Here is a 27089-nt window from a genome sequence, read left to right as displayed (position 1 = left end):
TGCTCCACGGTCTTGCTTCCAGAGAAACACTGAAATCAGTCCATATCCAATGGGCAATGTCAAAACACCAGCCAGCAACTTTCCCCACAAAACATCCTCAGGTCTCTGCACAAGCCCAGGCGGCCCAGATGTACTCGACTACTTCTAATTTACAGTAGTTTTGCTGCGGGGAATTTCAGAGGTACTGTGGGTAAGTTTAAAACTCGCTTGGATTACAGCATACAGTAGCAGGCATTTCACATCCAGCCTTTTCCCCTTCCATTTTCATTGTTTTAGGTTATCTATAGGCACCCAGGTGCCATTGTGCAGTAGCGCTGGACTTCTCATGACTGCGTGAGATGTATAGATGTCTCATACTTCCACTCCACAGGGAGAATTGAGTGCCAGTATTTCAAAAAGCACCTCTTTTAACTGCAATATATGGACCTAACACGGGCAAAGCAATTTACAGAAACTTCTTTAAGCCACTTTAGTCTCTTTGTCTTGCTCTAATTTTGCCGCAGAAAATATTTGGGTCCCTAAAGTCCCCCTGCTGCACACATGAAGAAGCTGATGTTTTGGCCAAGCAGAGCATCAGGGCATTCCTGCTCTGCCTAAACCGACCGGGCGGTTGCAGCCCTGGCAGTCTCAGGCCGTACGCACAGTCATCCCCAGGTCTGCAGACCTGCTCCTCTGCCCACAGGAGGCTCAGCGTTTTCCCCGTGTGCTTCCCCCTGGCATTCCTTGTAGTCTTCCTGGGGCCTCTTTTCATTATTCAAAATGATTTCAGTGTGTATGATCAGAAAAAGGGTATTAAATGGCTCTGTTCTTTCACAGGTGGTTCTGGGAACTTAGCGATGGGGATGGGTTTGGTCCATTTTCCAGAACGTGCCTCTACCATGGAGAAATGCATAAAGAAAAGAGTATTTCATCTGGATAACCCAGAGTTTCCATTACAATCACATAACGTCTAATTATGTACTCCATAAATTTTCATATTTTGTTATGAAGCTCATAATAACAAAGTCTGATAAACAGATTCTCTCCCCTGGCCACTACCAATTGGGTAGAAAAAATACTTATTTATGAAGCTTTATTAATAAAATGTGAATAATTCAAACAGCTTCTTCAGTGAAGAAACAGCAGTAGAGTATATTCTTATTTGCATATAAATGAAATGATGCTTTAGTGTCAGAGTGAAGAATTAAATAATATGAATTTTTACAGTGCAGTCCTGACAGCCTCATAAATATTATGGTCATAAGTTGCAGTTTCCTAAAAATCTCATTTTGTCTATTATTACAAAAATATGACCAAAGGGCCAAGTCCTGCTCATTTTACATGTGTGAGTATTCCCAAAGACAACACAATTATTCAGTAAGTGAGGTTACCAGATTCAGCCTTATGTCAGATAGGGGAGAAGAAGCACAGTGTTATCTACATATCTATTAGGAGAACAGAATCTCTTATTTAACTACGAGAAAAAACCTTGTATGTTGGTAAAATATAGAGAACGACAAAGGCAATTGTAACACTACATTTGAACAGACGCTCCAGGTAAGGACAACATACAACACAGGGAAAGGGAAAGCACTCAGCTAATACCCATAAGATGCTGGTTTTCCCCTTAGTTACGTGGGTACCAGTTTGGCCCAGTATTACTGTTGGGCTGTAAGCAAGCCCAAAATATAAGAACACGTCAATGACTTTAAATAGATTGTTGCTGCTGAGGAAAGCTTTGATTTTGTCTGTCTTAATTTTGTCTAAAGGGTGAAGGTGTCTCTGAAGCACAGCCTCGGACCAGCTGTCTCGCTTTTGGCCTTTGGCTGGAGCCTCAACCATTTGCTGAGCCACCTTTGAGAAGCCGAGCCCTCAGCGCAGCCGTGGAGCGGGGAAGGTCTGGATGTGGGTAGTGAGCGCTGGGCTGGGTGAAGGGCTCTCTCCCCAGGGGCAAATAACGGCATGGACCAGGGACACTGCTTAAGAAACTCCTCTGAGAGACACTGAGCAGTCTCAGCAGCTGGGAGAAGACATGGGTGCCATCATCTCCCGGTTCCCTGACAGTGAGATTTTTCTGGACACTGTGCTGTGAAAATGGGACAGGATAGTCACATACGGAAAGGGCACACATGGAAAGGAAAGCTAAACCTGGATGGCAGGAGGAAAAGAATTAGTTATAGAGGTTTTGGATGGTTTGTAAAGTATAGAAATTTGTTTATGAATTCTAGAAAAGAGGGACTCTGGGAGGATATAGTCTGATCTCCTGTACATTACAGGCAACTGTATTTAACCCTGAACCGAGCCTGCTGTACTCAAACACAGCATAGCCTGTGTGTGGCTGCCCTGCCTTCTCCAGGAAGGCATCGAGTCTCAATCTGCAGACATCAAGAGCCAAGGAATCAACCACAGCCCTTCACTGTTTGTTCCCAGGATTATTTACTGTCAGCGGTACTGAATTAGATACTGAAGACCACGCTATTTTAATATGCTTGATTTCAGCTACTTGGCATCATTTTCTTCTTATTTCACTTTTTGGTAGGTTCAAGTGGCCCATATATTCAGTATTTTTTCCTGTGCATATATGTATACACTGTTACCAACTCACTTCTCAATCTTTTTGATCCATTGGATAGGTTAAGATTTTTAGTTCTTCGATTACGTGGCATTTTCTCTGACTCCAGATCATTCTATAGCTCCTCTCTATACTCTCTTCATTTTTTCGGTATCCATCTTGCGACGTGAGCATCAGAACTGTGCACGCCATGCCTTAATCACGCTCGGCAACTTGCATGCATGGGTAAAAGTTGCTGCCGTTAACATCCACACTGTCTGTAAGCCAAGGTCCGCATGAAGGTTTGCCTTTTTGCTACAGCGATCTCATCAGCTGACTCATCGGTCCTTTCCAAACTTCTCCGTTGTGCAGGAGAGCTTACGTTCCTTATTCTTAGCTATATGTCTTCTATTGATTTTATTAAAATATACTTTGTTTGAATGAGACACCGTTTAGAAAAGGTCAGTACTTCCTCTGCATCTTTGCCTGAGGTCATTTTTATACCTATTTTTAACTCCCTTTAAATAGGCTGTAGAGGCTGCTTTATTCCGGTATATTTTCTGACACCACAATAATTCTTGACATTTCAGATATAACCAATCAGAAAATACTGGCAGAGATGGTCACTGCCTCATCCGAGTGCATTATTCTGGGGCTGCGTAGCATCGGGACATGCTCATTTCCATGTGAGAGCAAAGCTGGCAATCTCAGCTTTCCTGCAAAACGGTTAAGGTATGGAAATGGAAAATGAGAAACAGAAAAAAAGGACTTTAGTCCCATGGTTTTCAAATCAATCTCTTCATGTTAGTGCAAGACTCATGAATCCTGAATGATTGAATTTGACAGTATTCCTCAAGGGCACAATAGCATGAAGAGATTTGTCTCAACCTGGTGCTAAAGAGAGAAAATTTTGCCATAGAATCATATTGCCCAACAAAAGGAGGAATTAAAAGTTGGAAAGCATGTGGCATTTAGGCTAATGAAGACTAAATAATACATTTAACAGTCTACGCTATCATTAAAATTGAATTTTGTATATATGTGTAAAGGTGTGTGTGTGTATATATATATATTTTTAATACCACCAGGGCAAAGGTGGTGCCTTTATTTGCTCATTTCTAAGTAGTTTCTGATTTCTGATTCTAAGTTTCTAATTTATGAGCAGATATTCTTGGCAGCAGGGGGATGTAAGGATCTCCTACCTCTGTGCTGGATATGTTCATCAAAATGTTCATCCTAGATCTTGCTTATCTTTTTTCCAAGGCTGGAGGACAGTACAAACACAGGGAGACTTCCGCTAGTTTAATTGACCTAGGAAGAGGTGAATAGATGTGCTCTAGTGTCAGCACGGATCCCTTCAGATCTGTCAGTGGATACAAAAAGTTGGATTCAGCTGCAGATTCTGGCAGCAGTGGACGCGATCGCACAGCAGTGTCTGGACCCTTTCTGGGCGAGCTCCCCGAGGTGGGCTTTGGCAATTGCTCGTCTGTCCTAAGGAACATTCTGCACAGGCCTGGCTTGTCATGCGGCTTCTCATCCTTCAGATCCAACCTGGAGATAAAGCCACAAGGGAAGGCAGTGCAGTGCTTTGGTTTGCAGAGCATTAGACCTGCTGCTTTGTCTGTCATATTCAGTTGATGGAATTTCTTCTCCTTCCTTCTGAGACGTTCCTACCTTGGGGCATTGTTAGAACTGGAAGCCCAGCGTTGAAGGAGCAGGTGGAGCCTCCTCTGCCCCAACAGTGAAGAAGGGATCTCTGCTTACCCAAGCCAAAAAAAAGAAGGAGAGACTCATGCTGTAGCAAAGGCACAGAAGCTGTGCAGAAGCTGTCCTTTACCTATTCCACACTCATTCTGAATAAACCAAAAATAAGTTAGAGACACTTCAGCAAGTACTGAGGAAATATAGTGGAAACAGCACACATAATTTGTCACTGTCCTGTGAAGATGCACATGAAGAAGGACATTGATGAAGAGGTGACTTTTGAGATGATATTCGTGAGAGGAGAGTCACAGGCAATTTGACTGAACTTCCTTCTTAAACAGAGGAGAAGCAAGAAGGTAAAAAGCCTTTTTTAGAGAGATAAATGAAGGCGAGCAACGAAGGCGAGCAGCAAAGCTGGCATTTCTGTCAGACTAAAAAGAGTAGGACAATAAAACAAAAGACAATATTAGATTATATTACAAGCGCAGTTATGCTCGTGAGAACAAATAAATGTAAATTTGACATGATGGAGAACCAGAATCACTGGAAAGACAGCACGAGAGAGCACAACACGTTTGGATCAATAGGAAAGGAGGGAATGGAGAGGAACAAGTGATCAAGGTAGGTAAATGACCCGGGTCTAGGTGAAAATGATTTTAGGTGTTGGAACCAAGATCAGTTGAGATATTGCAAGGAAAGAAACCACAGCTGGAGAGGGTCTGGATCAGAAGATAGAATGAAATGTATTTCTCACTGTGTATGAATGCAACCGAAGTGATGAGGAGAGGAGGAGTGTGGATATGACCGACAGGGAGACGCCAGTAATGGGAGCTGTGTAGCAGCGGTGATGATGGGGTGTTCCACAGGATGACAGCTCTAAGGCAGGGAGGCCACGGAGGTCGGCTGAAACCCTGACCTCGGCCAGGAGGCAGCAGAGCTAAATATGCAACCTGTAAGCCAACATCAGCTATTTTGCAAGTATTGATTTGAAAAAGTAATTCATGGTTCGTTACAGTATTCAGAAATGACTGCAGGTAAGATTGTCCCAAGAGGTTCATTTAGAATGATGGTGTCTGTCATTAGCACTAGAAGCCTGCGCTCATGAATGTTTATGCCGCTCTTCCAACTTCTGCAAGGTTATGGGGATAAAAGAAAGTATAGACTTTGGCCTGCATTATTTTGTCATTATCCCTCATTTAATTCATGTTTGCTATAATCTGCTTTTAAATACTGTCACCTTTAACTGAAATTATTGAGAGTTAGCATACTTAGCAAAATCTCAAGCTGCTACACTGGCCTATTAGAGCTCTTGACAGAAAGCGCAAATTAGAACAACTGTTGGAAAGAACGCCACGCACCTCAAAACAAACCACCCCCAAAATACCAAGGCAGCTCAGCAGCTCACTTCTGCACCCTCCTGAACTGTGTAATAGGAGACAACACAAGTTAGCTGAAGGGGTGGAACCTCTTTCTGCTTTTAACGTTTTTGTTAACCTAAGCAGAGCTTACTGTAAGGTAACAGCCAAGTGACAACGTTGCCTTGGGAACTCTGGCAACCCCAGGCTTAGTTGTTATTTACCAAGGGGCGCAGGCAGATATCTCTACATGAAGTACGCAATAAACAAGAGTATTATACTTCATATTCTAGTGAAGAGATCTATGCATTATCAAATGCAGGAGAGCTAGTCTTTAATAAGAGCAATTTTTAAAATCTTAAAATAAATAATGACCAAAATGGATAAAAGACAGAAAGTGATAAATTCTTTTATTTACAAACATGCAACTGCATTGGCTTCAGTAAAATCCCACCACTTTTAAACAACAGCAAAACATAATTCCAATAAGTAGCCTCTTTTCCTAGGCCTGCTCATTGTTGGTCAGTGGCTACAGCGCAGACCAGAATCAAGATGTTTATTTATATTTAGTTTTGTATTCTGTGCAATCCCTTTTGTTACACAATTAGGTGCTAAGGCAAAGCAACAAGCCAAGTTATGTTCTCCGTTACTACTGGTGTAAACGGAAGGCAGTTTCATGGACTCTCCACTATTTAACTTGATTTATAGCAGAGCTAATGACAGCAAGATATTATCCAGGGGCTGTAATTATTTCGCAATCATCACAGGTATAAAATAAAAATTTGTAAGGGCTGAGTATCATTGTTCAGAGCACGGTTATCTTTGGCAGTCCCAGGCCCCTGCGGCCACGCCCACGCCACCCGGGGTTACCGGCTGCGCACCCCCAGCGGCCTCCTGACAGGGCGCCGATGGCGGGGCGGCCCCGGCGCCCCCCTCACACCGAGGCACCACCGCCCCGCCGCCCACACCAGGAACCCGCTCCACGCCTAAACAACGCAGCTCCGGCGCCGGTCCGCCACGCGACTGGGGGGACTGTCCCAGCCAGCCGCTGCCGGCCGCCAGGGGCGGCCCGGGCCCCGGGGCCGTGTCGGTGGCCCAACCCGGCCCTCACCGGCCGCAGCCACAGCCCCGCCCCGCTGCCTAACGCCCCGCGCGCGCGCTCTGGGCGGGCCTCCCCCCGCCGGCCGGCCAATAGCAGCGCGCCTTCCTCCGCCCGGCCGTCCCATTGGCCGTTGCGGCGGCTTCCGCCGAGGGCCGGGATTGGTGGCGGAGGGGCGAGCGGCGAAAGGCGGCAGCAGGCAAATCCCCGGCGCACGGCGGCAGCGCGCGTGAGTCCCCGCGCGAGACCCCCCCGGCCCTGCGCGCGCCCTCCTCCTCCCCCCCCCCCCCCCCCCCCCCAGCCCTTTTCCCCTCAGCCCCCGCCCGGCGGACCCGCTGTGGCCATGGCGGCGCCGGTACCGCCCGGCCCCTCCGCGGGGACGGGGGATCCCCACTCGGCGCGGCCTGATCGACCCTGAGGACGCTCCGCTCGGCCCTCCTAGCGCCGCGCCTCGCGGCGGGCCTCCGGCTCTGCCCTTCCCCACGCGACCGACCCGGAGCCGCGCTACCGGGAGCTGCCCGGTGAGGCCGGGCCGCTGTGACAGCTCCGGGTGCGCCCCCTCTGCCCGGCACCGCCAGCCCACCCGGGACTGCGGGGCGTGACTCCCGCTGTGGGGCTTGTAACGGACGGACCGACCGTCTGCCAAATGTCATCTTACTGCGGGACCCAAGCCAGGCACACAATTTGCTTCTCTTAACTGACAAAGTAGAGATATTAATGTCAACTTTTGCTTTGCGCGTGCTGAGCAGCTTTTTCCAGGGTGTATAAGTTCCCGCTTGAAGGCGCCCTGGCGGCGGCAGGCTGGTTGCGGCCGGGCATTGGGCAGCAGCACCGATTTTGGTGTGCGAGGCTCAGATACTGACTCGGAAAACCTTGAAGCTACGCGGGCTCTTTCAATCTGTCACTGTCTGGGGTTTTTTTAACTTGTTTTGTTATTATGGGGAATATTTTTTTTTAATTGGACATGTGATTTCACTGCAGGAAAGTTCTTTGAGCTGCAACTTTGGATCATTTCATTCTTCCTCTTAGTTTTTTCTCTCTAATCGTGTCTTTTGGGTGTTTTTTAATGTAAAAACTAAATATCTGACTGAATCAAACTTTGTTTGATGTTCCATTTTATAACTATTAAGCCCACTTCCAAATTAGTAAACCATTTTTTAATATACTCAAGTATTCAGTTCTGCAGATGGTAGCTCGTGCATTTAACACGAATGGAAATGACACCTGGAGTTTCTGAGCCCCTTTCACCCTTCTCACGTGTTCCCGTGGCGGTCCGCAGGCAGACAGAAGCATTCATTTTCTTTTGCTAAGCAAGGTGTTGTGGCTAGCCTTGAACTGGAAGAGCCCAGAGCAGAGACTGGTGTGGGGCTGGATTAGAGCAAGCAGGCCATAGTGAGCGGCACGGATGCCTGTATTAGTTTGCACTCCGTATTCTGCTAATGAGGCTGTGCCATTTCAGGTCTGGAACAGGCTTATCTGCCTACTCAGCACTAACGGAGGGAGTGTCTACCTGTGAGAGACTAGAAGTATCTCTAATCTCATTCCATTAGTTTCCAAGTCGCACTCTCCAGCAAAGCTCCCTCAAAAAAAGAGGCCGTTGCCTGTCCCTGTTCTGGTGCATGAGGATGACAGACTAAAGGTAGCCTGAATTCTCTGGGTACAAAATATATTTCTAGTTCCACAACTGAAACAGATGAATCCTTTCATTTGAAGTTTTTCAGAATAGGTTTCCCCCTGGTGGAAAAGTTCAGCCAGAACTTTGAAGGTTTGGCAGTTACAAGCAAGGAAGATTTTTGAATGGAACCAGTGTTGGGCAGCTGTAAGATCTGGTGCTTCCAGGCTCACTTATTACTGGTTATCCTGTCCAGGGGCTATCTGCCTTTTTTTCCCCTCATGAAATATGGTTTTCCTCATGAGCTGGTTGGATGGTTGCATCCAGAGGGTACTGGAGTGACAGCTCAATGTCCGGATGGAGACTGGTGACGAGTGGTGTCCCTTAGGGTTCTGTATTGGGATGAGTACTGTTCAATATATTCATCATTGACACAGACAGTGGGATGGAGTGCGCCCTCAGCAAGCTTGTGGACAACACTAAGCTGAGTGCTGAGGTTGACACGCCAGAGGGACCTGGACAAGCTCGAGAAGTGGGCCTGTGTGAAGCTCTTGAGGTTCAACAAGGCCAAGTGCAGGGTCCTGCCCCGGGTTGGAGCAACCCCTGGTATCAATACAGGCTGGGGCATGAAGGGATTAAGACCAACCCTACAGAGAAGAACTTGGGGGTACTGCTGGATGAAAAGTTGCATGTGAGCTGATAATGAACGCTTGCAGCCCAGAAAGCCAGCCACATCCTGGGTCCCATTTTAGCAGGGCCTGTTGCACTAGGACAAGAGGTAATGGCTTTAAACTCAAAGAGGAAAGGTTTAGGCTAGGATATGAGGAAGAAATTTTTTACAATGAGGGTGGTGAAACACTGGAACAGGTTGCCCAGAGAGGTGGTAGATGCCCCATCCCTGGAAACATTCAAGGCCAGCTTGGATGGGACTCTGAGTAACCTAATCTAGTTGAAGATGTCCCTGCTCATCGCAGAGGGGTTGGACTAGATGACCTTTAAAGGTCCCTACCAACCCAAGCTATTCTATGATTATATGAAATGGGATTATCAGGTTTTTTTTTCATTGTACGATATTAGTACACCATACTAAGTTACACTTTTATTTACAGAGTTTCCAAGATTTGGAAAGAAGTGTTTCAAAATAAGCACGTGCTATTATTGTTATGGAGGGAGGGCAACAAATCACACAGAATCAATAATTATGGCTTTCGTTGATCTGCTGTAGAAGAGAGAGAAATCTCTCATATTGAGAAGATATTTTTTTCTCTTATAATTTCTTTCAGGTTTTCTGCCTTTATCTGGATGTTGCAGTATGCATTGCAGATATTCCTGTGCACATCAGTTCCTTGCCTTTCAAAGCAAACTTCAGGGAAGAGATAATGCTTTAATGTGAATCAGGAAACACAAGAGATGAAAGAAAATCACTTGTGTCTAAGCTTATCCTGCAGTCTTCCTTCCCTTCCCCCTTTTTTCCTGTTATTGGAGTGGGTTTACTGGTTTAGTTTTTTACTAGGGTGATCGGTGAAGCCTTGTTTTAGGTAGCACAGAGGAACTCCTCAGACTCCCTAAATCTCATCTCAGGAACTGAGTGCAGGGCCAGGAAGTGTCTTACCAGATATGCTTGCTCCCCCAGGTGTCCAGAAGTGGTCTTCAAAGTCTTGGATTTTTTTTACTTCAGGTTTGTTTCATGATGGAAACAGTGGTGAAGTCTCACTGTGAGGAACAGTACCCTCATCAGGCTGAAGACTTCCATGGGAAGCATGAGCAGAACAGCAAGCTTTCAGGTATGTGCTAAAATAGGGATTGCTAACGTTGTTTTGTTGCTGACATGATTCTTCATCGCTTCAGGAAGTTTCAGCATCAATTATAAGCCTGTTTATGCTCCTATTGTATAAAGAATTAAAGAAATGAAAATATTTGAGGTTGCTTTTGATTTTAAGCTTATTCTTGCATTCCATGTGTTACAAAACTTCATCAGCAGTAGTTTGTTACAATTCACTAACCCTACTATTTATTTATTACAGAACGTTACTATAAGAGCATACCAGAATTTCAAAAAGGAAGTCCTTGAGAATAAAATTTTCTGACCAGACAAGTCCAAAAAAATATTTTTTTTCCTTTTAACCTATAATCACCAGCTTTATCATTAGATTTCTTTAGATGTGTCTATGCGCATAAAAACACCATTCTTGTTCTTACCAGAGAAGCTGAACTGTGAACGTGGGCTCTGATAGTGTTTTTTTGTTGCTCGTTTTTGGGTCTCTCTGTGAATATACTTCAACCTAGACTTTCTGTGCAATGCTTGCTCAAGTAATTGTGGGTGGTCAGCCAGCTTATATAGAATGGTACTGATTTTCCTAGAAATAGATCATCCTCTGTCAGTCTCCTGCACATCCACGTCCAGAATTATGTAGAGTGATGCTGAATAACATTTAATTGTCTCACTTTGCAAATGCTTTTCATTCTAGGAAGTAATTACTTTAAAATCTCCTCACAGAAAATGTTAGATATTATTATTACTACACACTGATAGCACAATGCCTGTATGTTCTCTATACCCAACTGGGGATTCAGGCACCCAGAAGAGAACAGATGATGTTTATACTGCTGTATATCAACAAGGGCAGTCACTGCATGTTTCTAGCACTTTTTGGGATCTTTCACACAAGAAGCAGTGTTGAGTTCTTAAAAGCTCTCAGTGCCTTGGGTAGGCGCTGCTCTAGCCTAGGACCTGCAGCCTGTGTCACCCAGCTGTTAGTACTCCGACAGCATTGAACTTTGTCCAGGCAGGAACCCGAATTCAGTGTCAGACAAAATGGAGTATTTGGCAGATTTTTGTAACAGTTATCGAAACAGCTTTTCATGATTGTTAGTATTTACTTTAGGACTGTTAGACTGGTGGCACAAAACAGCCCAAAAACCTGCTATGGTAAGGAAAGTAGAAATCTGATGGTTTCTAAAGACTTAAAAAATGTGCCTTTTGAGTCCTTCTTAGGAGTCTTGGGTTTTGCCAGAGTTAAGTCCTTTTTTCCTAACCAAGCAACTTTAGTTGAGAAATTCCAGTGCAAATTTTACACTGTAAGTTACTATCAGTGTATTTTTTTTAGTAAAAACTGAAGCTTGAGCAACTGTCATGAGGTCAGAATAAAACGCAAGCCTTTGAACAAAACTGTAAGTTGCTGTATTTGGAGCAGGTTAGATATCAAACTAGTTCTAAACAATGTTGTTCTAACAGAGCCTGTTAGAACCATACCACTGTTGCAAACCACTTTCTAGCTGTGTCCTGTGGCTACGGACCTCTTGGGATGAAGTTTGTGTAGGATGTTTCAGAACCCAATAACAGGATTATCTTCCTGAGGGGAAAGGCCTGTGTCTTTGAGTGATGCAATAACATTTCAGTGTTAATTCTTTATAGTTCTGTTACATGGTTTCATCTCTTAACGTCCTTGAGTATTCCTGGGGAAAATGGAACATGGTATGAATATCACCTTTTACCCTTCCTGTGTTTTCTGAAGATTTCAGAAAGATTTCTTGAATGTCTTGCATTTGTTACGTAATAAATGAACATTTGTGTAAAACATTGAAATTACTGTGCAAAGTAACTGTGAATACCACTTTTTAAATGATAAAGCTTTTTATCAACGGTTCTCTTTTAGTGACAGAACAACAAGAATTACAACAATAATAGTTAAATTTCTTAATAAAGTTCTGAGTACATGGGCAATGTGAATGCTATCAATTCAAAAAACATTATGTAGTAACTTCCTGAATTTTTAGTGTTATTTTCAATATAAATTTTTGCTCTATTGATAGGAAAATGAAGTGGTTCCTCAGACTTTCAATTTCCTACTTTTCAAGGTGTTTAGCTTAATCTGGCTCTCTAATATTGGGCAATAAACAGAATAACTGTAGAGTTGACCGGTTTTCTTTAGCCTTTTTTGGGGATTATTAGACACAGGGTCCTGTACATCTTGACTGTTAGTACAAGTATTATCATTTTTATCTGAGGATATTTTTAAAGTTTTTAGATATGATTCCTAGCAGAACTGATTAACCTTTTACTTGTATTTGTTGATCAAAACAGTATCTTAAATGAATGTTAGCAGTTTTGGTGTGTAGTGTAGAGGGTTTTTTTCATTCCTGAAATATGCCCCCTGAAATGACTTAAAATAACTTGGAGAAGCAGAGCGACCCACTTAAAGGAAAAAAAAAAAAGTAAACTGATAGTAAGAGAGGTAGCAGGCTTCAGTACTCAAAAGTATGTTGTTTTTTATAAATTTTTGAAATAAAACAAAATAATTACAATCGAAAGTTAGCTACATCTTGAATTACCAACTTATTTATTAGTCTTTTACCAGGAATAAAGTGTTCTTTGGGCAGATTTTGTTGCTGTATGAAGTGACCTAATATAGAAGGTTGGGGATACATGCTAATCTGGACTTTGTTTCTAGCATATCAGTGCTATTTTGAAAATAATTCTTATTGCTTATGACTTATTGTCTTGATAAAACACAGTACATTTTTATGTACACAATACAATTTATATATTTATGTTAAATTAAAATTATTATTAATTTTTAGGATGAAAAATGCATACACTTTTTTTCCATTTGATTGACTTTCCAAATACCAGTTTGTGCTTACTTCTGTATAACAAAACATTCTTCACCCCTGCTTTACAGAGGGTGATGGAAATTAGTGACAGCCTTTACATACTTCATAGCTTCAAAAGAAGTGAATTCTTATGCAGGGTATAGAGAACACTAAACTGCAAGGATTTGTAAACTGAATGGAAAACTGCATAATTTTTTGAAATAATACAGTACAACATCCTTGTTATGCCATCTAGTGATTGCAGCACAAAGTGCAGCGACTTAACTGCAGAGGAAGCATATTTTTTGGTGTTTACTAGTTTAAATAACAGTGTGAAAGACTGCATTATTGATCTAAAAAAAACCCAAACCAAACAACTTAAATTCTTTTCCTACATTTTTGATTTGCCTCCCATGGATGTGCTCTCCTGTGCTACAGAAACAACTATATAGTTTTGTCTTTTATTAAATTTGTGTTGCAAGTCTCATGAAAATACTTAACAATATTTATCAGATGTCTTACTAACCAGAAGGCTTTTGTCCTCTCGAGAATTGGCAGGTGGCAGATAAGTAAAAAAAATATATTTTTTTTAAAATGCTGCAGCTTATAAGGGAGTGTGATGAAGAACAACAATACTATCAAGTATGCAGATGGTAATGTCAGCAGTGATAGATACCTGTCTGCTGTTTTTTCCTCTGTTTATGTGAATTCACTGTCCTATGAACTGAAGTGCCATTTGTGACCTCAAATATAGATCAGATATTGAATCAAGCAATAAAATTCATAACTTATTTCCCCCATTCTTTCCACAGCAGGAATAAAAAGAGATATTGAAAACCTTTATGAAGCAGTGCCACAGCTTGTAAATGTGTTCAAAATTAAGGAAAAAATTGGAGAAGGTAAATGTTTTATTTTAGGTTGCTTAGAGTCAGATTTCTTTTGGTATTTCTAATTTAAAGGGTATAAATCTAAGATCCCAATACATGCAATTTAAGCCAAATGCCTCCTTGATTTACTGCTTGGTCTCTGTAGGAGTTCTAATATGTTGCTGAGCATATAGGTGTGTTAATTAGGGACATTTTCAGGATATTTTACTTGAAAATCTGGTATATTAAAGCCTTTAAAAAAACCCCAGCATTCCAGTATCGACAACTAAAAATTTTTGAGGTAGATTCGAGTAAGTAAGTCTTTTAACACTCCATTCTTTTTCTCTTTTGCATGAGAAACCTATTTATATGCAGCTGTGTTTTGACATATTTAACTGCTGTTCCTTAAGTTGGCTTTGTTTCCACTGAAACCCTGTGGGCAGAACTGGAGGAGGAAAATGAAAGATTATAGCTGCTTTATTAAAAAAAAATAAATACTATAATACTTTTTTAAAGACATACAGTATCAAATTTTAGAATGCTTGTGTACACCTCACAACCTCTCCCCTGTTTCAACCTCCCCCCTTCAAAAAACCCAGCTCCATTCACCACATCAATACAAAATTTCAAAAACAACAACAAAAAAAAGGAGTTCTGCCTATAAAAAAGATAGTATAATTAAACAAAATCTTTTATTATGAATAGCGCTCTGATTTTACTTCTTGGGAGCAAACAATGCTTTTAAAAAATATACCACTTGCAGTTCTGCAACATTATGAGAAAACAAGCTTTGACTTAGGATTCCACTCTGGAGTCATTTACATTTTAGCAGTTCTTGAAACCAAAAATAAGGTCTTAGCCTTGTTGCTATGATCAGTTCTACTGAATGTATGGGACTTTAGATTTATTTGTTTATGACTGCAAGAAGTATTTAGAGTTTTTGTTGGCACTTTGATGTATGTATGCACTTACAGACTGCTGTTGAACTAGCATGATGCAAACAATACTTAAAATGTAATCAAAAGTAATTTGTACTGTTTATTCATATGGAAGTATGTTCAGATATCTCAGATCATTAGGAAAAAATAACTTCTAAGAGGTATATTAGGATATCCTTAAAATTAAATGGGTGGGTAAGTTTATTGTAGTCTGAATACTCCCTTTCCCAAATGAGTCTATTGTGTTTTGTCTATGCAGTGATGCTCTAGGCAAACAAATAGTGAAGTTACACATCATGAGAGAAGTCTTACTTTAGAGATAAGGTAACAGAATTAGGAAAAATGTAGCAGTTTCAGAAGTGCTTTGAATAGTAAAGGCAGTGCTTTCCAGATTAGCATTATATAGCCCACTTATATCGTAGGGAGAAAAGAGTTAGATGTCAGATGAAAGTAAGCTACCTAAACAAGAAAGAAAATCAAAGATAGGAAATTTACATTCAAAGAACTCTGTGTCCCAGGCAAGTTAGACAGTGTTACATTTGCATTTTTACTGACATAAAAAACTTGTATACAAGATCACTGAATTCAGTAGTAGAAAAAAGGAACTGCGTTTTTCTCTTATGGAATCTGCTTTTGATGTAGTCTCAAGTATACTGCAGGATTGTGAACAGTTAGATCACTTTTCTAAAAATCTGAATTGACCTAATTAAAAATGTTGAAGACTGGTTTTCTCCCTTCTTTACAGGTACCTTTAGTTCTGTTTACTTGGCCACAGCACAACTACAAACAGGACGCGAGGAAAAAATGGCTCTGAAACACTTGATTCCAACCAGCCACCCTCTGCGAATTGCTGCTGAACTTCAGTGCCTCACAGTAGCAGGGTACATAATCAACAACAAAAAAAAGATGACTGTCATGACTGAACTGCTCAACATTGTCTCACTGTTCTGTATTTATTTATTTTAAGTTTTGGCACTTCACTTGCCTTTTTTTTAACCGCAGAAACGTGTATTCTTTTTATCAAGAGCAAGTAAGAAATGGAGTGTCTTACCTGTAAGGGATGCCCTTTTCTGCTTGTCTCGGTTTGCGGATGGTGCTGTATTTTCCATCTGAGAAGTTCTATGATGTATCTCTGAGATAAAAAAAATTCCAGTTGTGAAACGCATGGAAAAAAGAATCTCTTCATCAGGAAGTGTGGTTTTAAGAATGAATACTTGTTGCCAGAGTGTGCTGAATAGCACCTTCTTAAAGTAGTTGGTATCGTGAAGGTTAGGGTCCTACATTTAATTACAGCTGTGACTACAAACCATGGCCCCACAAATAATCTGTGGAGCCCTCGTTGCAAATTGCAGAACCCAAACGGCACCTAATAATGAGAGGCAACGGCGTAACTGCTGACTGCTGATAAGATTGCTGTCAAAATATGAATTAGATTATAAAAGAAAGCCTGACCTCAAGTTTTTAAGAAATAAAGGAAAATAAACATCTATCTTCCGGTCTTTATTCAGTGACGTTACTTTTCTTCTAGGGGACAAGATAACGTTATGGGAGTTAAATATTGCTTTAGGAAGAATGATCATGTGGTTATTGTTATGCCATATCTGGAACATGAATCCTTCTTGGTGAGTCTCAGACTTTTTATGTGTAGCAAAAGTTGATAATTAAAAGCAGTTGCATAATTACAGTATCCAAATAATCTTTCAGGACATTTTGAATTCTCTTTCCTTTGAAGAAGTGAGGGAATACATGTTTAATCTGTTTAAAGCGTTGAGGCGCATTCATCACTTCGGTATTGTTCACCGCGACGTCAAGCCCAGTAACTTCCTCTACAACAGGCGGCTGAAAGAGTAAGTCCAGATGACCACATTGTGATCTCATTTGGGGATGTGTGTCTTGGCAGAACAGAGTCAGTTGGGCTTTTTGGGTTTTTTTCCTTCATCTGTATAGCATGTGCTTAAGTAATAAAGCTAATAAAGATATATTTTTTTTTTTCAGTTGTAAAACTTTTCTTTCTGTGTTTGGGGATTTGAGGAGGGAAGGAATTTTCATATTTAATGTAATATCTGCCTCATAGAGTGACAAGTACCTGAAAAAATGAAGATTTTACTACTGAGTAAAAGTACTACACTTTTGAATGAGAAGAATAAAATTGGTATTTTTTTTAATAAGAAAACTAGTAGTGACTTGTGCATAGGCTGATATTTATAAATTTTTACTCATGCACAGAGTAAAACCAATACAGAAAATATAGCTAGATTTGGGCTGTTTTCGCCTTACATTGAATTAATGTTTATAACTAGTAGGGGTGGGTTTTTTGCCTGCAAGTTACAATGTTTAAAGACTGTAAAAAGTGAGGTAGTGCTTTTTTGTGAAGCAAGTGGGTGAAATGGGTGAAGGGTGTAGAGCATAAGTCTTATGAGGGACGGCTGGGGGAACTGGGGTTGTTTAGCCTGGAGAAAAGGAGCCTGAGGGGAGACCTTATCGCTCTCTACAACTACCTGAAAGGAGGCGGTAGCGGGGTGGGGATCAGTCTCTTCTCCCAAGTAACAACCGATAGGATGAGAAGAAGTGGCCTCAAGTTGTGTCGGGGAGATTTAGGCTGAATATTAGTAAAAATTCCTTCACCAAAAGGATTAGCAAACTTTGGAACAGGTTGCCCAGGAAAGTGGTTGAGTCACTGGTCCTGGCGGTATTTAAAAGATGTGCAGACGTAGCACTTAGGGACATGGTTTAGTGGGACTTAGCAGTGTTCGGTTTACAGTTGGACTCGATGATCTTAAAGGTCTTTTCCAACCTCAATGATTCTATGATTCCATGTAGTGAAAGTTTGTAGGGGAGATTTGATTGTATTTTGCCAGAATTTGAGAAATACTGATTGATTGATTTATTTGTTTATTTTTTAATCTGTCCAAATGAATTCATACTGTTGTTTTGCTCTTCTAGTGTTGGTTTGAACCTTAATCTCTACTTTGGGTGTGGCAGCCATGGAGTTGAGTTTGTCTGAAACCCAGAGACAGCCAGATTGCCTCTGTACTGTTTGTAACAAAAAAATAATTCTTTTAAAGACAGGTCTAAAACGTGAACTAATGTAGTCTTACCTATTTGAAGACTGAAGTAAATTCCATTGGTGTTGCTTGAAGCCTGGCAAAACTCTCAGCATTGTTAACGTTGTCTGTCTTCACTGCTACATTTGTGCCTCTGCCCATGGGAGTCTCTTGTACTTGTTCACTGAAGGTTTGGAGCTGTAGGACTAGAACGACCCCAGAAAGGAGTTGCTGGGAATATTTTTTTAACACCATTGGAGCAAGCATGCACTTGAGAAGATTTTGGGACAAGAAACAATGAAGTAAGATGGGCACAGGGTGAAAACATTGAGGGGATAGGTAAGATAGGACAAGAGGAGGAGAAGGAGGAAAATAGGACTGTGGTGCTGGCAGCAGTACAGATATGCAACATATTGAGTAAAATGTGAAAGAAGGTAAACAAGTAATGAATAGTAAATTGCACTGATTGATGGATACTTTGTGATTCCTGATTTTAAATTTGTGTCTTTCAGGTACGCCTTGGTAGATTTTGGCTTGGCACAAGGAACCCCTGATACGAAAATTGAACTTCTCAAAACAACCCACTCTGAAGACCAGCAGGGAAGTTGTTCGCAAACTAAGCCCACCATAGCCTTGGGAAACGGGGTTTCTGTCGGTGTCACAGCACCTAAACAGATAGCTCAACAGTCAGCCTCAAAAGCAGCTGATAAAAGGTCCAGCTCAATTTCAAAAATACAGATTAAACAAGGAAGAGGAGGAAAGGTTCTCAGTCTTTTTCATTAATGTTGTTGTATGTTTAATGTATTACTTCATCCAACAGGGGGAGATGTAATACCTGAACAGAAGTTGTGCATGCATATCTGGCAGGGTCCTAATGTGATGCACAGAATCACAGTTTTCATATCAAAGTGGCTAGATTTACGTAACCCTATTGGCATCGTTCATTATCTGTTAGATATAATACGATGCCGAAGGTTGTACAAAGCCCTAGCGCGGGTTACAATTTAGACAGCCTTAAATCTTTTCTGAAGTGACATGTACTGTGGAACTCCCCCCCAAGCCAATAATTATTCATCTACACTTAGTTACTTAGTTGCATAACAAATGCAGTACAGGTGATGTTCAGATTGTCTTGGGGCACTTCTGAGGTGTGATTAGTTTTGTAAGCATGTTTGCTGTTCTGTCTAGACCATGTTTTCTTCATCCACCATAAACTGATGCCTGAAAATGACTTACCATGCAGCTGTTCTTGTTTTATGTCACTTCACACTTTTTTTTTTGAACTGTCAGTATCCAGCTGACTGTGTGTTAGATAGGATCCTTATTGTCCTTTTTGTTGGTATTGTAGGAGGATTCTGCGCACCATTCTGTCCAGCGCTCTGTCTTTGGAGAGAGGAATTTCAATGTCTATAGTTCCACATACCAGGAGAACACGAACACAAAAGTAAGAACTATGACTCATCAGTAAGAGCAATCTGTTACATATTTGAAAAATTATAGAACTGGTTGTTCTGTAAGACTGGACACTACTCCAGGATGCTGTGGAACTAAAAGTTTTTGAGCAGATTATTAAGTGTGTCTTTGCTTAAAGGCTCAAAGAATTTTTAATTTCTGTTCCAGTCCCTTTTGAAACTCTTAAAGAACTAGTTATTTAGCTGTGTCCCTAGCTGATCTCATTTGTATGCTAAGTTAATCTTTTTTCCTATACATGTATCTGTGCAACTAAGATATACTTAGCTTGTGAAACTTAATTTTTTTAATTTATTTTGCAGTTGAAGCTGGACAGAAAACTTGTAATAAATATTTTTCTGTACTTTTTGTAATTAGTATTTAATATGACAACTTGGAAACCCCAGCTAAATTAGTGCGTTTGGCCAACAGTGGTCATCTGACGTTAGTGCCTGCTTGTTGCTGTGGCATTTCATATACGTTGTTTTTATTCTCATATTGAGCCAACAGAATTGTTGAAACATTTTATTAACTTGAAAAATACTTGTCTTGTAGCTTCAGAATATCTAATGTATATTGTTTTTTAGAAAACACTGAAAAATGTTTCTGAAGGGGAAGGGGAGGAAATCAGGATTTTTAGAAAGTTCCAGTGTCTGTTTTATAGATGTTGTGATATTGTTAGAAAGGTTTGCTGTCTTCTGTTCTAAAATTGCAGCTTCTTGCTGATGAGTACCCGTATTTTAGGAAATGGCCTACCTATGCAAAGGGAAGCTTCTTAAATATATCTTCTGTAAAATATCTACATTGCAGCTCATAAAACAGGCAAAGATGATAGATGTTTCATCTAGGAAGTTAGTAACAAAGAAGAAGATCACTTCTACCAAAACAGCAAGCAATGGGGCAGCCAGGAAAGCTGCCAGTGGTTGTCCCTCAAACCTGACCTGTGACTGTTATGCAACAGATAGAGTTTGCAGTGTTTGCCTTTCAAGGTAATTTGCTTTGATAATGTCGTAAAATTGTCTGCTATGCTGTCAAGCAAGGTCAGAAACTCTGATTTACTAGGCAGCTGATTTAGTAGTTGAAAGATAGCATTTGATCTGTGCAACCCTTGAAACACTGACTGTGTTCTTTTTAAACAAGAATAATTCATGGAATAATCAGTTCACTGCTATCTGCGGCAAGAGAGATTCACTGTTAATTATTTTTTTGTTGTTATATTTAGTTATCTACCTACCTGTGTTGTAGAAAATGGTTTAAGTTAATTACAACACTTAGAGAAGACAACACATTAATCTGTTATTAGTAGTTATCTAATAGACCTAAATCATGCCAATGGTTTGGATTCTGGAAGTCACAAAGTGTAGAATAAAAAGGAAACATGACTGTTTTGTATTTGTTGATTTAAAAAATAATGTTTAAGTTTTAATAATAGGTTAGAGAATCTTAATAACTCGGTTCAGCTCCATCCCTCTGCAGTTTTGGTTACGACCTACTATTGCCTTTTATCCACACATTGAGGAACAGATTAATGCAGAGAAGTCTGCTTACTAGGCATAGTCATGAAACTGTAGGGTCCCTCTCTTCGCGGACTCAAAATATGGTGATACCAACTTCATTTCAGAAGTATGAAACATGAGGAATTTGCCAGACTCAAAAGAGAAGTGGCCCATAGAACGAAGGGACTTTAAGCCATACAGGAAAGCTCTGGGAAGTTGTTTTTTGTTTGGTTTTATTTTAAATAATCTCACACCTTTTAGTTAATCTAACAAAAGGTAAATTCTTGTCAACACTCAGAAATAGGGAACCTTAGTTTGCTGTGGACTAATACAAAGCCAGAGCATCCATGTTCAAGAATCTAGTGCATTTTTTTGTCTTTGGTTCATTAGTCTCAACTTTAGTTTCCTATGAAAACAAGCCTTTAGCAAAAATGATGCAGCTGTTGAATGAAACTAAAAAAGGTCATTGTGAGTGAAGTATGGAATAAGTATTTCTGTAATATTACATTATGCTAGATAATATAATAAAAATATAAGAGATAATATAATAAAGCCATTATCTTATGCAACATAATGATTTCGTGCTAGATAATTAGAATCATAGGGTTGGAAGGGACCTCTGGAGATCATCTAGTCCAATGCCCCTGCCAGAGCAGGGTCACCTAGAGCAGGTTGCACAGGAACGCGTCCAGGTGGGTTTTGAATGTCTCCAGAGTTGGAGACTCCACCACCTCTCTGGGCAGCCTGTTCCAGTGCTCTGCCACCCTCAAAGAAAGAAGTTCCTCCTCATGTTGTCATGGAACTTCCTGTGCTCAAGTTGGTGCCCATTACCTCTTGTCCTGTCCCCGGGCACCACTGAAAATATCCTGGCCCCATCCTCCTGACACCCATCCTTTAAGTATTTAGATGCTTCAAACTTCTGTAAAACTTGAATAAGGCAGGGTTAGGCTGTTGACACACCTTACACAAGTATATTTTAAAAAATAATATTAAGCATTATTATAATGAGAACTTACTTATCAAACTTTTATATTCTAAGCATGTTTGTCTCTTATTACAAGGTGTCAGCAAGTTGCTCCCAGGGCAGGAACACCTGGATTCAGAGCACCAGAAGTATTAACGAAGTGCCCCACTCAGACCACAGGTACTGCACAACAAACTAAAACATACTTTAGACTTTTTTAGACAGATTGTCACATATAGTTTGCTGTCATAGCAGGCATAGTTAATGGTACAGTTGCAAACGTGTTTTAGAAAGTTAGTACTTTTAATCAGATTTCTTTTCCCTTTTTGCTAGTGCTTTAAATAGCTGGTCTGTAAATGTCATAATTTTTCTTACTGAATTTTTAATTTGTCAGGGTTAAAAACTATCAAGTTAATAAGTTTCAGTAGCCTGAGTAAATACCAGAGCAGAGGGATGGTTAATGCAAGAGGGATGGTTAATGCTGATGCAAGTAGGATGGGAGAGGTTGTGCCTACCTGGAGATTGGAGGACCAATAAAAGCAAAGTTACCTGTTAAACATTTGGTGTATGACCAGGAGTTTTGACTTATCAAAAAGGGGAATAAATACAAATGCCCTCAAAAACTTGATTTGAAATAACAGTTTTTAAGCCACCTTTTTCCTGAATACTTTTTGAGAAAATTGTCAATTTTCAGTACTTAAAGCATGTGTACACACTCATAATAGACTGAATGATATGTTTGATCAGTTTATCCCTAGATAGCTTAGCGTTATTTGGAACAACATCTGTGCTGTGGGTATGACTGGGATTTCAAGAGGTATGGCAGCCTGTTCGGAGTTACTGTGCCTATGCTGTAACAGCCAGCTTTACAGGCTAGAAGACATCCAGAAATCCAGGACAAATTTAGACAATCTCTGAATCTGTCTAGACAGAATTTAGGCAGAAAGAAGACATACCTAGGAAATCTTGGACGCACGCTAATGTTAAATATGCTTTCAGACGCTTTTCTGTTCTCTAGGGTAATGGAGAGCAGGATTACAGAAAATATAGAAATCCTTGGGTGTGGCACAGACAGCCCTAAAAGTACTGAGTCAGTGGTGCCGAGCTCTTGTAGCATTGTCAACAAAGGCCTTAATTAGAACTGGGTAGACTTAATACTAATATTTATGAGATTGTGTTGTATTTGAACTAACAAATCGTCTTGTCTGCTTCCATCTGGGACTGCTGTAGTCATCTCCTTGTATTCCTGCCAATCTTACTGCTAGTTCTGGTCTCTGCGCTGAGACCAAGTTACCAGCTGGATCCAGCTGACTGTAGCCAAAGCCACCTCAGTGCACCTGACCCGGGTTCTCAGTGCAGGGAATACAACCTAAACTCCCAAGTTGACGTTATGCAGGTCCAGTTACACTTCAACTTGGTTTATCCCTCTGCTCCCAAAGGCATAGAGAGGAATCATGATTTTGATGTCATTGCACAGGATCTTGCGGTCTGTTGATGATCCCAGCTCTACCAGAATTGTAGGACCAGGATTTACTATCCATTCAGATATATAATGTCTATTAATTTCAGCGAGAGTTAAGTAATTAAAATTCTTTAAAGGTCTTGACCTTGGTGGCTCTTGATGACTCTCCCAACCACATACTCAGGGTGATGCAACACCTCAAATAGGTAGTATCATCTTTTCAACAGTGATACAGTAATACTAAAACTCTTTTTACAGAAACTATGAAGAAGATACAAAATTTTTCCACTGTAAATTGTGCCAAATTATTAACTTAAATTTTTATTTTAATAAGATACTTAAAATCTGGTTTTGCAAGTGAAGTCAACTTAATAGTTTTTTTTTTCCCCCTCTCTGAAGTCCCGTGCTAATAGTTTTTCTAACTAAAATGTTCAAATTAATTACTGCCTTCTTTACTACTTACTTTTTTGCAGATAAGTAGAATAACTATGGCTTTGTTTCACAACTGTTAATTTTTCTCTTTGGAGTTTGAGAATCCTTCAAACTCTCCTTCACTTTCCTTGCCATCTCTCAAAATGTGCACCTTAGTGAGCCAAAAAATTATGGCAGACAGGTATTCTCATAACTTGCAGTATTAAAGTTTCCATCATGCTTTGGCATCCGTCCCCAGAGTACTCTCTGTACTCTTCATAACACAATGAAAGTGAGGAATAACTTCTAAGTATTACAGTTCTTAAACTGGCTATCTTGTCAAGTGATTTCATATTAGAGAGGAACAAAGTTCATCGTAAGATAAATTTTTTATTACTGCCTAACTGTGGCAGCCTCAGTCCCGGAAAAATTCGGATTCACATTCATTTGTGAATTATTTTTTATTTATGATCTTTATATAAGGTTTTCTTCATATGAAGCAAACTTAAATAAGTATCAAAACTCACCAGTTTTTCACCCCCTCTCATCTCCCTGCGTAAAACAACTTCAGACATTGTTTTGGTACCTTTTAAGTTTAGCAAGTTAATGGAATTAGTCATATGAAAAATTCTATGGAAAAGCTTAAACGCTCCCTCTGCATCAAAGCAGGAAATTATTCTTCAATCTAATTATAGTAATTTCCACTGTATGCTGAAGTGTTATCTGTGTGGCCAAAGTCAGTAAGTAATTCAGAACATAATCTGATAGAGACTTTTCAGGTCATAATTTCTTTTTAAAGAAAGTTGTGATTTTGTTTGTTATGAAAGTGTGAGTTTAGTTATTACTGAGTTTGCTTTCAATTGCAGCAATTGACATGTGGTCTGCGGGAATCGTATTCCTTTCTCTGCTCAGTGGACGGTATCCATTTTACAAAGCAAGTGATGATTTAACCGCTTTGGCACAAATCATGACAGTTCGTGGATCCAGAGAAACCATTCAGGCTGCTAAAACTTTTGGTATGCAAACCTTAATTATGGGGGAAAGAGGAAAATGTATGCTTGGTCTGCCATCTGATGCAGTGACTTACAATCTGTGATATTTTTTTTTCTTCATATGTATAAATTTATTTTTAGGTTTGGGAGTAATTTTGGAGGTAAATCACACCATTTGCATGTAAAACACTAAAACTACTAATCTATATATACAGAGTTTTAAGAAAGTTTTGTATTTTTCTGTCTTTTATAATTTGCATATGGGGTACTTCATGCCATAGGTTTCCCAACCTGTCTACTGCCTTTCACCAAGTCAGGGCCATTTGAGGTGAAATATGTCAACTAAATGTTTTCCACTGGTATTTGACTAGAATTCTTGAGGCAGTGTTTCTATTCCTGTAAAATTTGCCCTGAAGACTTAAGTCAATATGACTTAATATTTATAGTAAACCTTGCTTCCCCCCCACCCCCAGGAAGAGCTAGTTTAAAAAAAAAAAAAAAAAAAGGCAAAAACCAACAGGTGGGCTGTTTAAAAAAAAAAAAAAACAAAGCCACCACCAACAGAAAACACACAAAAACCTAAAATAACCATTCTCCTAATTGTTTACAAGCCAAATGTTGCAGCACTGCTACCTGGAAGTGTAACTGACAGCATCTATTTTCATTCTCCAGACAGAGGTGTGAAAATCAGGGTATCTAATTTTCTTCAGTTCTGTTAAAGTGACAGTGAAATGCAAAAAGATGGTGTGCGGGGTGGGTGACAGCCTGTCACTACGTAACTTCACAAACAAAGCCAAACAGCTTTGTTCTGAGCAGAACTGAGATTATTATCCTTCTGACTTGCTGAGGCTATTGCTGTATAACAAACATGGCTGGTTTGGGAGGAGTGAGAAGCTTAGATTTGGGTTTTTGATAGGTTGACTTTTTTTTTTTTAATGGTGGTTACACTTCAAGACATGAAGTTTCTCTGCAACAAACTTAGAAGTTACAGTTGCATGGAAAGTATAATAACATTCCACTTAGTGTAAAATATTTTTTTTCCTAGGTAAATCAGTTCTGTGTACCCAAGTCGTCCCAGCACAAAACTTAAGAACCCTCTGTGAGAAGTTGAGAGGAACAAATAGCAGCTGTAAGAGATCCCAGGGTGAAGTGCCCAGCAAGTCTGTCAATGACTCAGCTTTGCCAGTTGCAGTAGACAAATGTGCTCCCGAGACACTTGGAAAACAAATTCACCACTTAGAGAACTTTCAGGAAGGTGACAGTGCTTTGGAAATGAAGGCAACAGACATGAAAGGATGGGATCAGGTTCCTGATGAAGCATATGACCTACTTGATAAGCTACTAGACTTAAACCCTGCAACAAGAATAACTGCAAAAGAGGCTTTGCTGCATCCTTTTTTTAAAGACGTGAGACTCTGAGAAGATGCCATATTCTATTATTGCTTTCATACGTTTTATGTGGAAATGAAGTCCTGAGGTAGTTTTACCTTGCTGCCTATAACATTTATGCTCATTGAAATACCATCACACTGTGCACAAAACTACTGAAACCTTGTCCTGTACAGTTGGACTGCAAATGTAAATTTACTTTAAGAAATACTTGCAGATGTAAGAGTTACATAAACATCACTAACATGGTCTTATCCTAAGACACTTCTGAGGGGTTATTGCTGTGCATACCTGTTCTCTGAGAAAGTTAACTTTGATCAAAAACTACCAAAAAAAAAAAAAAAAGGTTTCACAAGCTCTATGCTTAATTCTTGAGATATTCCCTTAAAATTTACAAATTTGCCTTAAGGCATGACTGAAATAAGAAAGTGCTTGAGAGACTTTTTTCCATACTTGCATATCTCTGCTTGGTTCCTGATTAGTACATGGGGGACTGAAAATGGAACAGAGTGTGTTAATTTTGTTCAGACTATTTTCAGAGAACAGTATTACTTTGGGAGTGTTGCTAGAGGAGAGGCCAGGTGCTGGAGGTTATATCATCAAAAGAGAAGTGTAACTGTTTTAAAAGGACATTTTTATTCCTGTCTGGTCTTTCCTAGTTAGGCAATAGTATTAAACGCAATTACTCATTTTGCATCGTCCGTGTTTCCTCAGTGCCATGGGTAACTGTCAATATTCAACAGCTGCTGCCTTCAGAATGTTTCACGTGACATGCATAGCTTTGATTTCTGTTACAGAAACTGATTTTTTTAAGGAATATCTGTTAAATAAACGATTTGTTTTTATAACTTCTGAAGATTGTCTAGAGGTGCTTCTATAAAATTAATCAGGTAAGGTTTTCCGGTGGGATGTTTCTGTTCAGGAAGAATTATGCACATTTGTTTCCTGAATGAATTCCTCAGTGATAGAAAACACTTTTCAGATAGCGCTAGTGTATATGACTGTCATTGTGGAAGTATCTTAATTATCAAGGAAGTCTTACCACAGAGTTAGAAGCCAGCTATTGTTTGGTCCTAAGTAGGAAAAACAACCTTAATAACCTCTAACCCTGTACATTCAACGTGCAAAGTAAGTTACTTTATGTTCAGCAGAAGTTACTCTAAAACCCTTGATAATTCTGGAGAC

The 27089-nt window shown here is 40.1% G+C and overlaps 1 protein-coding gene and 1 long non-coding RNA gene across 2 annotated transcripts in view; one reads left to right on the top strand and one right to left on the bottom strand.

Moving 5' to 3' along the window:
• Positions 1 to 6846: 6846 nt before the first annotated feature.
• CDC7 (cell division cycle 7) lies at positions 6847 to 26750 on the top strand. Its single transcript, XM_074598549.1, has 12 exons — positions 6847 to 6917; positions 9979 to 10084; positions 13706 to 13792; positions 15443 to 15578; positions 16226 to 16319; positions 16402 to 16544; positions 18254 to 18503; positions 19090 to 19185; positions 20001 to 20179; positions 21748 to 21830; positions 24390 to 24539; positions 25561 to 26750. The coding sequence occupies exons 2-12, from the start codon at positions 9988 to 9990 to the stop codon at positions 25932 to 25934; spliced, it is 1689 nt and encodes a 562-aa protein (XP_074454650.1). The 5' UTR covers positions 6847 to 6917; positions 9979 to 9987; the 3' UTR covers positions 25935 to 26750.
• Positions 10047 to 27089, bottom strand: part of LOC141747795 (uncharacterized) — a 56023-nt gene continuing 38980 nt past the window's right edge. The window contains exons 2-5 of the long non-coding RNA XR_012588809.1: positions 18978 to 19124; positions 17796 to 17947; positions 15749 to 15829; positions 10047 to 10184 (exon numbers count right to left, since the gene is read on the bottom strand). This is a non-coding gene — a long non-coding RNA (uncharacterized LOC141747795). The remainder of the gene's footprint in view (positions 10185 to 15748; positions 15830 to 17795; positions 17948 to 18977; positions 19125 to 27089) is intronic.

The sequence above is a fragment of the Larus michahellis genome, chromosome 8 (genome assembly GCF_964199755.1).
Source record: "Larus michahellis chromosome 8, bLarMic1.1, whole genome shotgun sequence".
NCBI classification, from domain to species: Eukaryota; Metazoa; Chordata; class Aves; order Charadriiformes; family Laridae; genus Larus; species Larus michahellis.
This window is presented reverse-complemented; position numbering and strand designations above follow the sequence as displayed.

Bases quoted from the DNA above. Each gene is read 5' to 3' on its own strand.
- CDC7 (XM_074598549.1), top strand. From the start codon at position 9,988: ATGATGGAAACAGTGGTGAAGTCTCACTGTGAGGAACAGTACCCTCAT. The intron at 16,545-18,253 runs GTAAGTCCAGAT...TGTGTCTTTCAG, and splicing joins TACAACAGGCGGCTGAAAGA to GTACGCCTTGGTAGATTTTG. The intron at 24,540-25,560 runs GTATGCAAACCT...TTTTTTTCCTAG, and splicing joins TCAGGCTGCTAAAACTTTTG to GTAAATCAGTTCTGTGTACC.